This window comes from Theropithecus gelada, chromosome 12 (genome assembly GCF_003255815.1).
Source record: "Theropithecus gelada isolate Dixy chromosome 12, Tgel_1.0, whole genome shotgun sequence".
Taxonomy (NCBI): domain Eukaryota; kingdom Metazoa; phylum Chordata; class Mammalia; order Primates; family Cercopithecidae; genus Theropithecus; species Theropithecus gelada.
Genome location: NC_037680.1, coordinates 85,229,757 through 85,244,854, shown reverse-complemented (window position 1 = coordinate 85,244,854; position 15,098 = coordinate 85,229,757). Strand labels below are relative to the sequence as shown.

The 15,098-nt window shown below is 37.6% G+C and overlaps 1 protein-coding gene across 2 annotated transcripts in view; it reads right to left on the bottom strand.

Moving 5' to 3' along the window:
- Positions 1 to 15,098, bottom strand: part of PTH2R (parathyroid hormone 2 receptor) — a 128,028-nt gene that overhangs the window by 28,429 nt on the left and 84,501 nt on the right. For both annotated transcript variants that reach the window (XM_025404918.1, XM_025404917.1), the window contains exons 8-9: positions 14,616 to 14,676; positions 5,365 to 5,431 (exon numbers count right to left, since the gene is read on the bottom strand). In XM_025404918.1, the coding sequence (XP_025260703.1) occupies positions 5,365 to 5,431; positions 14,616 to 14,676 (128 nt within the window). The remainder of the gene's footprint in view (positions 1 to 5,364; positions 5,432 to 14,615; positions 14,677 to 15,098) is intronic.

Genomic DNA, 15,098 nt, shown 5'->3' with positions numbered 1-15,098 from the left:
GCTATCACCTCATACCTGTTAGAATGGCTTAATGGGGCTGGGCATGGTGGCTCCCACCTGTAATCCCAGCACTATGGGAGGTGGAGGCGAGTGGATTGCTTGAGCCCAGGAGTTTGAGACCAGCCTGGGCAACATGGCAAAATCACATCTCTACAAAAAATACAAAAATTAGCCAGGCATGGTGGCACATGCCACCTAGGACTCATGCCATGAGTCCTAGTTACTCAGGAGGCTGAGGCAGGAGGACCACTTGAGCCCAGGAGATCAAGGCTGCAGTGAGCCGTGATTGCACCACTGCACTCCAGCCTGGGTGACAGAGTGAGATCCTGTCTCAAACAAACAAACAAACAAAGAATGGCTTAATGGCCGTTGGTAGTTCAAAAAGACAAAAGATAAACATTAGCTAGGATGCAGAGAGGAAAAACAAAAATGTGTACCCTGTTAGTATGAATGTGAGTAGGTGTAGTCATTATGGGAAAAAGAATTCGGGGTTTTGCTTTGTTGCCCAGGCTGGTCTTGAACTCTTGGCCTCAAGCGAGCCTCCTGCCTATGCCTACCAAAGCACTGTGATTACAGGCATGAGCCACCATGCCCAGTCTATTCCCATTTTATAGATTGCAAAAGTGGACCCTGAGTTTTTAAAACTTGCCCAAGCCTAGCCTGCCCAGAAAAATTTCAGCCTGCACACTCGACAGAAGGGCAGGCCTGGGATGCTAACAAAGACAGCCCGGCCCAGAGTCTAAGCTGTAACTACTGTGACACATTTGGCGTCACCCCCAAGAAAGGGCAGACCTCCTTGGTCCTTCATACTGTGTCCATGCGCATCTCAAATGGGCTGGACAGACAAATCATGCACTGGTGTGGCAGAGCTTTCCCTGTCTTTACATCTTCACGCAGACCTGGAGAGAAGAGAGCTCGGGTGCCCATCAGGTTCACCACAGTGGTGCTAACTTACTGTCTGCCTGGTTTGCCAGCAAGTCACGGGGAAGATCACAGAATGTACTTAGGAAGAAGTTTCTTTTTAATCAAGTATTTATTGCATTTAATAACAGGAACTCACATAGGAAGCAAGAAAGCGAAAGTGAAAATAACATTATGTATACTTTTCTCACCTCGTGTTTTATTGTGTTTGAATAGAAGGTGAATTATGGAATGGTTTACCTGGAAAATTACAAAAGTGAGAGCTTAATAACTTTTCCAAAATGTAAATATCGATTTCTCGATTATGAAGTAGAGCCTTCCAATGCCCCTAAAATGGAGAATACTAAAATGTTTAACAAAAGGGTAAAAATAAGCTCTACTCCTACCAAAAAGAGTTAACAATTATACCATTTTGGGTAGATCACGTTACAGCCTTTTAAAAAATAGTCACACCAATGGTATGCCAGCTTTTATGGGATACGAGGAGAGCAGACATTCTGCAATCAGAAGTGCCTATACACAAACAGAGAAGCAATCATGGTATCATCCTAGGGGACCATGGAGCCTGGGAAACCAGATCATCCCTGGGAGTCCCCTCAGGTCTGAACAGCCACTTACTGATATACAAGATACAATGTGTTAGCCTTACTGCTGTCCAGAAACCAACATTATTTTTATGACTTTATAGAGACATTTTTTAAGTTAATGTGTTGCAGGGAGTAGGAGAAATCTACCTGGAGTGTGGGCAAGTTATTAACACGTGAAAAGTAAAAATGATAATAGCTAATGCTTATAGCGCTACGTGCCAGCCACTGTTCCTAATGCAGCCCAATGATTAACTCTTGTAATCTACACTATTATTTCCATCTTATAGATGGCAAAAGGGAATTGTGAGTTTAAATAACTTGCCCAAGACCAGCCTGTACCATAAAATTTCAGCCTGCACACTCGACAGAAGGGCAAACCTGAGATTCTAACGAAGGCAGTCTCGCCCAGAGCCTATGCTGTAACCACTGTGACACTGTCAAGTGGTCAGAAAAGACTGTCTGAAGAGGTTATCAGTAAGCTGGGACCTGAAGGAAGAATGCACAAGCAGGCGGAACAGTATGGCAGGCATACAGAACAGCGCAGGCAAAGGCCCTGAGGTGGGAAGAGTGTAGCACGTTCAGGGAACTAAAGAAAGCCATTGTGTGGAGCTGAGGCAGCGGGAAGGAGAACATGAGGCGACATGAGATGGGGGAGGAAGAAGGGACCAGGTCATGGAAATGAGGAAAATGTGTATGCCAAGTGTGAAGGGACAGTGCTCAGAACTCCACGCCCTAACTCTCTCAGACCTATGTCCTTTCCACTTCACATCACTGTGGCTTAAACCCCCACCCAGCAGACACCCACAGTGGTTTCCCCACTGCCAGCTTCAACGAAGCCCTGAGATCTTTCCAAATGAAAAACCTGATTCCTTCACTTTCCAATGTCTAAACCTTTGGTTGTCACCCCTTGCAGGATTAGGTGTCAATTCTTTAGTGAGGATTAGAAGCCCCTTCAGGGTCTGGCCCGGCCTCCTTTGCAGCCTCAGCTCCTGATATTATTCCACACCCACACTCAACCTTGGCACAGGCCATTGGAATGCTCTCGTACCACTTGCCAGCCTGCAGTGAATACATTTCCCCCATTAATCACTACCACCTTAGCTCAAGATTTTGTGTTTATTATTTACTTCCAATGCAGATATTAAATTATTCTTTTTCCCGAATGTCAATCATGCTTACAGAGCTCTAGTCTTTGGCATTCTAAGTGAAATAATCACTGTCCTTGGAATCCAGGTTTTAAAACATATCAACTTGGGTTCACTATGTAGAATCCAAACTCCTGGATTTCCAGGATTTCTGTGTGCACTTCAAGCTGATGCTCTGAACCAGTGCCACTGGCAATCTAACTACCTGGTGTTACACATCACAGAATTATCCACACAGGCCTTCCATATTCTTATTCCCAGGAGGGCCAAATCTCTCTCCTAGGAACTCTGTATTCTTGAGGTGTATCTTCTTGTCTCTTGAGGTATTCCCCTCTTTTGAATTGAAAACTATACCTTGGAGTTTTTCTTTATAATTCTGTTTTTTCTTTCCTTTAGTTTTCCACTTGCTTTTTTAGTTTTTTTCTTTCATAACTCAGCCTTCTCTAAATTATTGATTAAAATAAGTAAATTATTTATTTCAAATCCAATTCTTGACATTTTACGAAAACTTTCAGATACACTAGTAGATTGTGAGTAAGTTAAGAACCTTCAAGGGAATTATGATAACACTAAATTATAATAATGAAACAAAAAGGTAACTCTTAGTGAACAGAAAGATATTCTTGAGTATCAGCTGTGATTTTTGAGATTAAATGGAACTTCATAATATAGGAAAAGTACTTCAGAATTCTTAGCTTAGAACTGTCATAATTTTAACTCAAGAAGAGGAAAATGGCCTTCCACATTAATTTTCTTCAAAGTTTACTGAGTGTGCCATCACTTCTATTTCTCCTCCAAAGGCGAATCTTCAGAAACCCTTTAATCACCTAGCTTTACTGTTTCACATTACAAGTTACAAACCTCAGAAAATAAATTTTTCATCCATGTTGATGATGTGAGTGACTTAGATCTGTAAACAAACTATAAAGCTTTGGATAAAAATCAGTCATTTTCATGGAAAATGCCCTAAGATTTCCTTTTCTCCACCGTCCTTTGCTTCAGTTCCTGGTAATTTTACAAGGATCTCCTGGAATTCAATAGGTCCTTCATTTTCATCAAATGTAAAATCAAACTTAATCATTATATAATCATTATATTAAAATGTAGGTAAATTTGAGAGCATTAATTAACTCTTATTGGTAAGTCTCAGTACAAGACACTGAAAGCAAAGAAAAAATAATAAGATATAGATTGTTCCCTTAAAAAGATAATGGTAAGATATGGAGAAGCAAACACACAGAAGATGAACTAGAAAGGAGGAAAATAAAAGCCTTGAAAGTATAAATAAGGATTAAATACCAATGAATGAAAGGGAAATCTGAGCAGTTAATTTTTATCTTTAAGTTCACTGATGTCTCTCAGGGATATAGTTACAGATCTAGGATTGTTTATCAGTGGATTAATATAGCAGCATTTCATTTACATAAAAAATTAAAATTACAGGTGTTTACACATTCAAGCCATTCATTCATCCATAATCCATTTTTGAGCTTCTCCTAGGATATATGGAATTGGGACCAATTTGTTAATAGGATGGTTTAGCAAGGATACAAAATAGCTTCTCTAAAAGTGTTCTGTATTTTATTTCCCTCTCTAAACATTTATTTCAATGGACTTCTAAACTGAAGATTCCTTTTGATCTCTCCTATTTTCTTTACGCATTTTTCCTATGAGGTAAATAAGCTTTTATCTGATTCTTTGGATGAGGCTACAATACCTCAACTACATTAATAACTGCCCTTCTGACAAAGTGGGTGACACATTGTCCGAAAGAAAAAAAGAGGAATATGAAACTGGGAAACAAAGAAAAACATCAAAATTAGTTAACAATCAGGTTGCTATGTTGTTTTCTACTTTAACATTTATTATCAGGATAGTAATTGTTTTTTAAAAATGCTTGTAATATGTATTACATACATGAACACAAGGTGGTATAATTTCTTTCACAAACCAAAAGAAACTGACACCTTAAAGTCTTCAAAGAAGATCAAGAGTAAACATTTTGATAAGTTTTATTAGATGCGAAGAACTGTGTGATTTTGTTTTCCTTTGCAACACAGATGCAATGTGCATTGGAAATACAGGCAGACAAGGTTCAGTGCAAAATGCATTGTGGTCTTTCTCCCTACTATCAGGTTAGTGAAAAAGTAATTGTGTTTTTTGCCATTACTTTCAATTCTAATTTTCTATCTAATATCTATTAGATAGAATTATGTGAGATATTTCCTGGTATAGGATGCACTTAACTCCTTGGGGGAAGTATGCCAAATAAAAGCTTTAGGGAATACTTTATACATCATATTACCATTCCTCTGTCTCAGTAATTTCTCTGCTTTCCTGCTATTCCATCTTTCCCTCCCTGCCATACTGACCTACTACCAGGTGGTCAGAATGTTAAAGTGGTAAAATAATATAATGGGTGAAAAGGAGACGTAGGGCCTTCCAACTCCCTGAACATATAAATGCTCATAGATATTTTGAAGTCTCAGAATTGACCCAAGTGCTAGCTGATTAAAGGAAGGCTTTCATGGGTCTCAGTGTCAGTCACAATAAGGGTCTGATCTCTGTCCCAGACTCTCCCAACAGATGTTGCTGTACATGTGAGTTTCTCAAATCTATTATAGAATGCAGTGACAGACACACTTTCTCTGGGTTTTAGCAGCAGGTTAATTATCCATCTCTTTTTTAACTATACAAACTTTTAAACTTACCCCAATAGCTGCTAAGATTGGTGCTTGATAAATCCACTTGATGTCTCCAGCACTAAGTTCCCAGCACCTGCGACATTGGAAAAAAAAAAAAAAACCGTCATGAATAAATTGGCAAAGCAAATGGGTAGTAAGAATTAAGTAGAATTTTAAGTTTTACCAAAAACTCCAGCCCCACACTTCCAATTAAGAAACAAATAGACAAAGAAATCTTATCTTAAAATACCCAAGACAGTGGGGGGGGGGGGGAAACATGTAGCGGGTATTGATTTTCATATTATTAGCTACCCCTTGAAGATGAGTAGAGAATTATAAATATTAGTGAATTACTTTTATTGTGACAAAAGTTAAAAACCATGTTTCCAGAGCCACAAAAAGTAATAGTCTTCTAAATGTCATACAATTCATACTTCACTTTTACTATTATTGGAATAAGCCATAATTTAAATTCACTGATAAAGTTCTCTCTCTCAGACATTACAGCAATTCTGTTTTACTTCATAAATTGTAGAATCCTTACAATAATGCAAGTTATTCTTATCCATAGTAATGCAATAGAGAATGAATGCAAATTATTCTTGTCCATAGAAATGAAAATTAGCTGTGATGTTCAGTGGAATGTAATTGATTAGTATCCTGAAAATATTGAGTAGTTTTTGCATTTATTTGTAAATTTTGGTATTTATTGTACTGAATGTAAATGTGGTTCTTTAGATTTCTCCTTTGAACCAACCATAACATCTTGGTAGTTCTCTCATTAATTAATGAGGTTAAAGTATCTAGAGAAATGCAACTCAAACCCACAGTGAGATATCATCTCACACCAGTTAGAATGGCTATTATCAAAAAGTCAAGAAATAACACATGCTGGCGAGGTTACGGAGAAAGGGAACCCTTATACACTGTTGGTGGGAGTGTAAATTAGTTCAACCACTGTGGAAAGCAGTATGGCGATTCCTCAAAGAGCTAAAAGAAGAGCTACCATTCAACCCAGCAATCCCATTACTGGGCATATACCCAGAGGAATATAAAGCATTCTACCATAAAGACACATGTTTGCAAATGTTCATTGCAGTACTGTTCACAATAGCAAAGACATGGAATCAATCTCAATGCCCATCAGTGACAGAGTGGATAAAGAAAATGTGGTACATGTATACCATGGAATATTACGCATCCACAAAAAAAAAAAAAAACAGGATCATGTCTTTTGCAGGAACATGGATGGAGCTGGAGGCTATCATCCTCAGCAAACTAACACAGGAACAGAAAACCAAGTACCACATGTTCTCACTTATAAGTGGAAGCTAAACGATAAGAATTTGTGAAGACAAAGAAGGAAACAACAGACACTGGGGTCTACTTGATGGGGGAGGTAGGAGGAGGGGGAAGAGCAGAAAAGATAACTATTGGGTACTGGGCTTAATACCTGGGTGATACAATATTATGTACAACAAATCTCTGTGACACGTGTTTATTTATGGAACAAACCTTCACATGTACCCCCAAAACTAAAATAAAAGTTAAAAAAAAAAATCTTTGACACGTGTTCATTTTCTATTTGTATAAGATCCATGACCTTATCTTAATTTTTATAAGTTTGTTTTTAACAGTATTTAATTTAAAAATTATATAATTTGCCTATTTTTTATATTTGGTGCTTCCCTTCCACTGTAACTTGAGTTTAAGCTCTACATGGGCAGAGATCACTGTTGTTTTCGTGTTCTGATGTATTGCAAGTTCTAGAACAGTATGTAGGTAGTCAATAAATATCTATTGGATTGAATTGACATCAGCTGAATTCAAATTAAGTTTTACTCATGCTCACCCAATCTCCCAATCTGGTTTGTACTAGTAAAGATCTTACACTAGAATAAATAGCACAGAAATGATAAGAAACTAGCACCACTTGGCACTTTAATATAGCACTTGAAACAGTCTTTTTAAACTAAAGACACATAAATAAAACTCTTAAGTTTCTTTCTCTTTTCACAAAACCCAGTATTGATTGTGGCAATGATAAATAAAAAAAAGAAATTTGTGGGATACAATGATAATTTTTAAATTCTAGATGATAAACATAACGAAGTTACTTTTTTATTAATGAGCAAGTTATAGATAATAAAATACCATTTTGACTATTCCTTAAGGGTAAAACATTTTCAATACACACTAAGAACTACATTTTTTTAAAGTTTAACTTTTACATATAGGCAATATGTTCTCATTTTTAAAGTCAAACTATATAAAAAGACAGCCATTGAGATGTCTCAATCCTCCCCACACTCCTGTCTGCCTCCTTACAGATAACATCTTCTATTACCTTATTGTGTATGCTTCCAATGCTTCTTCATGCCTATGCAAACAAATACAAAGGTTATATTCTTACTTTCCTCTATCATACAAAAATGTCATGTATGCACTATTCTGCAATTTGCTTTTTCCTTTTACAACTGTATTTTTTATTTCTTTGCATATCCGTACCAATTGAGCTCAGTAGCTCCGCACTCCACTGGGAGAACATACCACAGCCAAATCAACCGGAACCCTACACTAAAATGTAATTCTGGTTCAGCCAAACTGAAATGCGCATATTCAATGGACCTGAAGTTCGAATAACATGGAAATTTAAGAACAAAAATGTTACACTTGCATATTATTAAACATTTTCTGGCATTATTTACATGCATCTGTTTTTCACATTATTTAACCAGACAAGAAAGATAAAAGACAATGTTACTGAGTTATGCAGAATCACACTGCCCTAAAAAAGCTTTCTACCATAAGGAAGGTGGCATATATCATGTGACTGTAAATTGAACATTGATTCACTTAGCCAAGATCTAAGCTACAAGGCTTTCAGATTCCATAAATTTTCTTTTCAGTTTTTGACATTTGGTAATATCTTCACAGTCCTCTTTCTTTGCTTTAATGGCATTTCATCATGGTGTCTCCTAACACATTGGGATTCAATTATGCAATTCAGGCTCTATAAAATGCTTGCATTTGGAAGTAGGTCAAAACCAGCTACCTCTAAAAACATAAAACACTTCTCTTTGATGCTTTTCAGTGTCAAAGTTTCAAATTTGCCCTGTGATACAAGAAAGGAAGCTGAGATTTCAAACCTTTTAAAGAAAATGCTATTAATGCTTGTTTTTAGTTAATTCTTCAATGCTCCCACTCACATTGTCTTTGTTTACATGTCCCAGAAACTACTCTCTGTTCAAAATTTTAATGATAAACTTTAACCTTCTAGGAAATGCAGTTCTGGATGGTGAAGCAAGAGATACAAAGGTCTGACTAGAAAGTAGGACTTCCTACAGTCAGGGTTGAAAACAGGTGGGTTGTTCTTCCCAAGGGATCCAAAGAATTGAATTGGCTGAGTACTACCTTCTCTCCACAACTTATACAATCAGTAAGAGTAGAAGCAGCGAGAGAAGCTGACCCCAAAAGCCTGTGCAGATGTTCTAGAAATGTCAGACGGCTTCTTGGTCCTTTGCAGCCCCCACCTTTGCTGCTGGATGGTGAAACAAAAATATAGCAAAGAAGTAAAGAAGTTATGGGTTTCTCCTCTCACTGGCATCTCTTATCTCCTTTGAATGAAGCAAAGAGAAGATAATAAGATTATCTTGTAAGGTGTTTTTTGCTTTTGTAAGTAAAAAGAAAGAGAACAAAATTGCTCACTGTTTAATTTAATTTGCCCAACCTACTTGATTATCTTAGCTGACCTTAGTAAAATAACACTCTTCTTTTTTTTTTTTTTTTTTTTTTTAAAGACAGAGTCTCCCTCTGGCGCCCAGGCTGGAGTACAGTGGCATGATCTCGCCTCACTGTAGCCTCTGCTTCCCCAGTTCAAGCAATTCTCCTGCCTCAACCTCCCAAGTATTTGGAATTACAGGCATGCACCACCACGCCCAGCTAATTTTTTTTTTTTTTTTTCATTTTTAGTAGAGATGGAGTTTTACCATGTTGGCTATGCTGGTCTTGAACCCCTGGCCTCAAGAGATCAGCCCGCTTTGGCCTCCCAAAGCACTGGGATTACAGGCATGAGCCACCATGCCCAGCCCAAATAACACCTAATAGAATTTTAGATCTGAAAGAGACTTCTTTTGTATATCAATAGAGTTTAAGGTATCGTTTAAAACTGGGTCTGATATGCTTCTCTCTAAATGGCCAAGATGCAGAGAAAATCAGAGGTTTCACTTTGAAAGGCCAGATTAGAAAACAGTGAGTCTCAAATGTAAGACATGAATATGAACCCCATCCATCCTTTGAAGATATTTAACTTCTGTTCTCTCCCGCGAATGTTGTCACATGGCACTATATAGGTCAGATAACACACAAGAAAATCCACAAAAACTTCATCTATAGAAAAGCTGAATTTTATGTGAAGTTGAATCAGGCAATTTTGAAATCTTCTCAGTTAAGTAGTAATATAGCTTATGTTTATAGGCAAAATTAAATATAAAATGACCCTTCATCCAATTATCCCAGATTTGGGCACTGTAAAATTCAAGATTTTATTCTGAGTAAGTTAGGAAGAAAGTGAAATATTTTGCACGGTGGTCACATGATGTAACTAATTGAATGAATGAGTCAAAATTCTGCTTCAGTCTAGCTGTAGGCTTTGAGAATATGTCCGGATGTCTCTGGATCACATTTTACTTATCCCTAATACGGGAAGATTGAACCAGAAAATGCCTTCAGTCCTATCATCTCTAAAATTCTGAATCTAGGTCATACAGTTACACATCTCAGAATATGATCATGATAGCAATAATTAATACCTCTTTATTGATGCCACTTCCCTCCCATGTAAATCAAATAGCAGCCGCTGCAAGTTTTCTTTGCGATTTCCAATCTCACTGTGTATATATAGCAATAATGATGTCAATGTAGAGAACATCAACCCTCAATTGTTAACAAATTCAAATAGCATAAAGGGATCAAAGCAAGGAAAAATCCAAAGCCAACAAGTTTTAGAACTGAGGGAAGCTGATCAATGGGGAGCTTTGAAGCAAGCAGGAGGAAGGCTACACCTAAAGACAATGACTCTGTATGGTTCCAATTTTCAGGAACAGTGAGTGACAGGTTCTTTATAGAGTTTAGGTATTCACAGCATGTGATATTTTTTTTCAGCGTATAGCAGACAAAATAATTCCTGAAGGAAATATCTAGTAACTCAAAACAATATATTGGCTTAAATAAAGAAAAGTTCCCAGGAGATAACAAAAAGGGAACTATCACAAAGCGTACACAATCTATGGATATTAAATTGTTCTCTATTAACATGAAAGAATTCTTGGCATTACTGCATATATAGTTTAAAACTGCCTCTCTTTAAATTACCTTTTCTTTATCATAAGTGTGTTAATCTACTTGACATGTGATAGCAAAATACCACAGGCTGGTGCCATAGCAAAATACCACAGGCTGAGTGGCTTAAACAACAGACATTTATTTTCTCGGTCTGGAGACTAGAAGTTCAAGATCAGGGTGCCAGCATGGTCCATTTCTGGTGAGACCTCTCTTCTTGGCTTGTAAGTAGCCTCCATCTCGCTGTGTGCTCACATGACCTCTTCTTTGAGTGCACAGAGAGAGAGGGAGAGCCAGCCTCTCTGGCATCTCTTCTTATAAGGTCACTAATCCTTTCATATCAGGGCCCCACTCTCATGACCTCCTTAACCCTAATTAGGTCTTTATAGACCCTATCTCCAAATACAGTCACATTGGGGGTTAGGGCTTTAACATGTGAATTTTGGGAGACATAATTCAGTCCATAGCAATAAGCTTGATCATGAGAGCAAAGCGCGGGTACCCGGATGCTTTTCTACTTTTTCCTTTTCTTTCTTTGACTCATCATTATTTAAAATAGAAATAATACCCAAAAAATGGATGTTTTCATATTCATTCATCATATAGCCCCTCAAGAGAAACACAGACAACTGGGGGACTCTGGTCAAAGTCCATTTGAGACAATTGAAAGCCTTTACCAGGCAGCCTCCGTGCAGTCGGCCATGGAGGCACTTGAGTCAGACAGAAGCAAAGGGCGACTTACAAGCTATCAGACACTTATAAGGAATGATAGGAGATGGGTGGTCAAGATTTTTTCTATTTATATATGATGATTGGGCCTTAAAAGTTACTGGTTCTTTACCCACAATGAAGGTAACATTTATGGTTTGTCTAAAATCTGGAGTTTACAAAGCCCTTTCATAATGGCCTCTCATCTAATTCTCAGATCTGCCCCCTGCTAACTCACAGCATTAGTCATGGCCAAGAATATTATTCTCATCTTACAGATGGAAGACTGAGGCTGAGAATAACTGCTGCAAGTCCTGAACGGAAGAAAAACCACATCTCCTTATAACTCACAACTTGCATTAACTCAAACTTTATCATTGCTTAATAGATACTGAGCAAAGAGAGAAAAAATGGTCAGCCGAATCTAGAAGAATTGATCAGCATGCATTGAAGAGTTATCTACTGTAAAACAGGGAATTTCACTTATGCTCATTTGGAATTCATGGTTTGTTGGAAAAATGAGGCAGTTACACTTGCACATTAAGAGAAATAAGATGGTAGATAAGAAAGGAATAATTATATAATATGTATACTAAATGCTGCAGGAATATGATAAGGAAGATTTATATGGTAGAATAGTAGATTTCAAACACACTAACAAGGTAGAACATTTGTAGTTATGGTTTTCACCAGGAAATGCAGATATATTTAATTTTATCATTTAATACGTGACATGCAGATATGTTTAATTTTATCATGTGAATGAGAAAAACATATGCCAGGAGACAACACTGCATGTATACATGCAATACAAATACACAGGCATGAGCTCATATGTCAACAAAAAGTGGGAATTGTTGAAAAGTCCATGGTAGGTGATAACCTATTTCTGATTTACAGAACAGAAAGAACTAGAAGTTCTACCTCTCTGAGGTAAAAAGACAAAAGTCTAGACATAGTGAAGATAAGAGAAAAACTGTCTAGTGTACTCTGGACATTTTCCACTGTGCACTCTTGATTACCAGACGTGTTAAATCAACTGAAGAGTGAGAAGCTTTCAGTGATATTATAAAAAGAATCCCTCTTCAACTCTACTCCTCCACATATAATAAAAATTCCACTTATCTCAATAGAAACATCTTATCTGCCTGTAAGTATTTTCTGAATGCCTCGAGAGACTGAATGTCTGAGATCAAAGTCCTTTTCTATCATTCATGGCTGTGCAACCTTGGGCACAACTTCTCTGACCTCAGTTTCATAGAGTTGATAATGAGTTTTAATTTACTTAGTATTTGCAGAATTATGAAGTACTTGGAAAGTGGTCAGCACTCAGAAATGCCAGCAACTGTTATCATTATTACTTTCTTCCAACATTGGGTACTATTACCCTATGTTCTGGTAATTATCTTTACAAAATGCAAATTTGCTGTCATTATCACTGAACAAAGACCAAACATCCTAATCTGGCCTATGAGGGTCTATAAGGCCTCCACCCCTCATCTTTTCTGCAGCCTAATTTGTAAGCTCTAGCTTCAGCAGAAGCAGGGTTCCATCGACTTGACAGGATAAAAATCAAAATATTATAAGCTAGGATTAATGGAAGGATGAGTTTGGCTTTCTAATGAAATAACAATATACAAAAATGCTGGTTTTTAATTCTTTAGGCATTACCTGTGAATACAAATTAATGAAGCAAAAGAATAATACTTGTTAATGAGTATTTAGCACTTACTACCAGTATATTCCAAACTTTGCATTAGGTATTTAACACACATTATCTCATTTATTCTAACAACAACTCTGTAGACAGTAGTATTCATTTTAACTGCATTTGACAGCTGAGAAAACTGAGGCTCAGAGAGGTTAGGTTGTACATCTACTGTTCCAGAACCAAGAAGTAGCAGAACAAGCCTATAAGACATTCGTACCTGAGCTCCTTCTCAGCACACTCCCATCGAGTGCCAGGTACTACGCTAAGTGTTCACAATAATGTATTAATGCAATTTATACATTATTATCTCTGCTTTATACATGAGAAACTGATACACAAAGAGATCATGTGTTTTGGGTCCCTTGGTCCCAAACCTAGCAAAGCAGTTAAATTAAGATTTGAACTCAGGTCTGTCAAAATGTAAAGAAAGGATTCTTTACTATTTAATGCAAATGTACCCTTTATACTTAAACGGTTCTTTAAATGTATTAGGTATACCATGATACATTAAAATGAATCCTTAAAAATGATACATTTTAAATGATTTACAGCATTGTTGTCCTGTACTTTAAAATGATACATTAACTCAGCCCGATGCTACCTGGAAGAACTTAACGGCTCACAGTTAGAGATAAATTCCACTTCTAATGTATGTTTATTATTTTAAAATATTTAATTCTGCTACAGAAGATATGATAACAAATGGGAAGGATGAACCCACAGTTTGCATTAAATATAGATAAGAGATGAGTTAGTAGACCACATGTGTGTTAAACACAGGTACTAAAGATACATGAGGCAACTGGGCTCTAAACATTCATGATATACTAAATAAACAAGAGCCATGAATAATCCCTGATACACAGGAAGTTCTTAATATTTTTGAGAGCATCATCAGCCAGTAACTGATGGAACTCCTTCCCACGTGTCCTTTTCCCAAGGGCCATAAATAAAACCCAGAACTTCTCTGCAGGCTAATTCGGAAGCCACCACTGTGGCCAGTGTACTTGCCCCTCCATCTCTATGAGGGAGTAAATATGTGCCACTGGCCCAGGGCACCAGATTCTGTCTGTAGTTCCCCTTCCTGCCACCTTATCCCTGGTCCTCATAACCACACCATCCGCAGGGAAAGCTGATGTGGCAGAGAGAGAGGAAGTATGAATGCTGCCTATCCTAGGAATCAGGTAGTGTGGTTCTTCAACCTGCTTGCACTAAATCCTAAGTGGATTCTCTTACCCATCTCTTTCCACTTGCTTCTCACACTACATTTTAAATTTATTTCATAATCTATGGAGGTCAGGCACCTGCATCTAGTCTGTGAGTGTTTCTGCTCCATGACCTCTGGAACAGACAGCTTGCTGGTAATGTGTTGGAAGCTACCATTGCATCAAGGTAATTTTCTTTGTGGCATCCCTAAAGAGCAATGGCATCAAGAACAGTAGTGAGTGTGAATTCTGAGCAGGAAGCCTGAGTCTTGAGAACATCTCAGGTTCTCTCTTTCCTCTTCCTTTTTACTCACCTCGCATCAGCCAGGGTTGCCCGTGCCACAGCCCATGCTGCAACAAACGCTGCTGGAAACCCTGCAATCAGAAAATTATTCAGAGACTAGATTTATTTTAAGATTAAGGGATTTTTTTCCTCAAATTCACCATACATAGGAATATACTACTAGCAGTTCAGAGAGAAAAATAGACATGAAAATTTCTGATATGTGAACAAGAAAAGTCCACTTAATTTTCAATTGTGTCAGTTTGAGAAATTATCAAGAATATTAATGTTATTTGTTCCTCTAGTCTGAAGATAAAAACTGGCCTAATTTTTATTTGAGGGGTGTAGGGAAAAGCCATTTGGAGAAGAGTGAAGTTCCTAGGGTCGGAAGTAGGCAATGGTTAGCGCATTTGACTTTGACTCTTGTCACACTGACCATCATATGTTCTCAAGGACTGAAGCAACAACAGAGACTCCTGAGAAGCTGAGGGATGCTGTTGTTTTAAAAACTTAG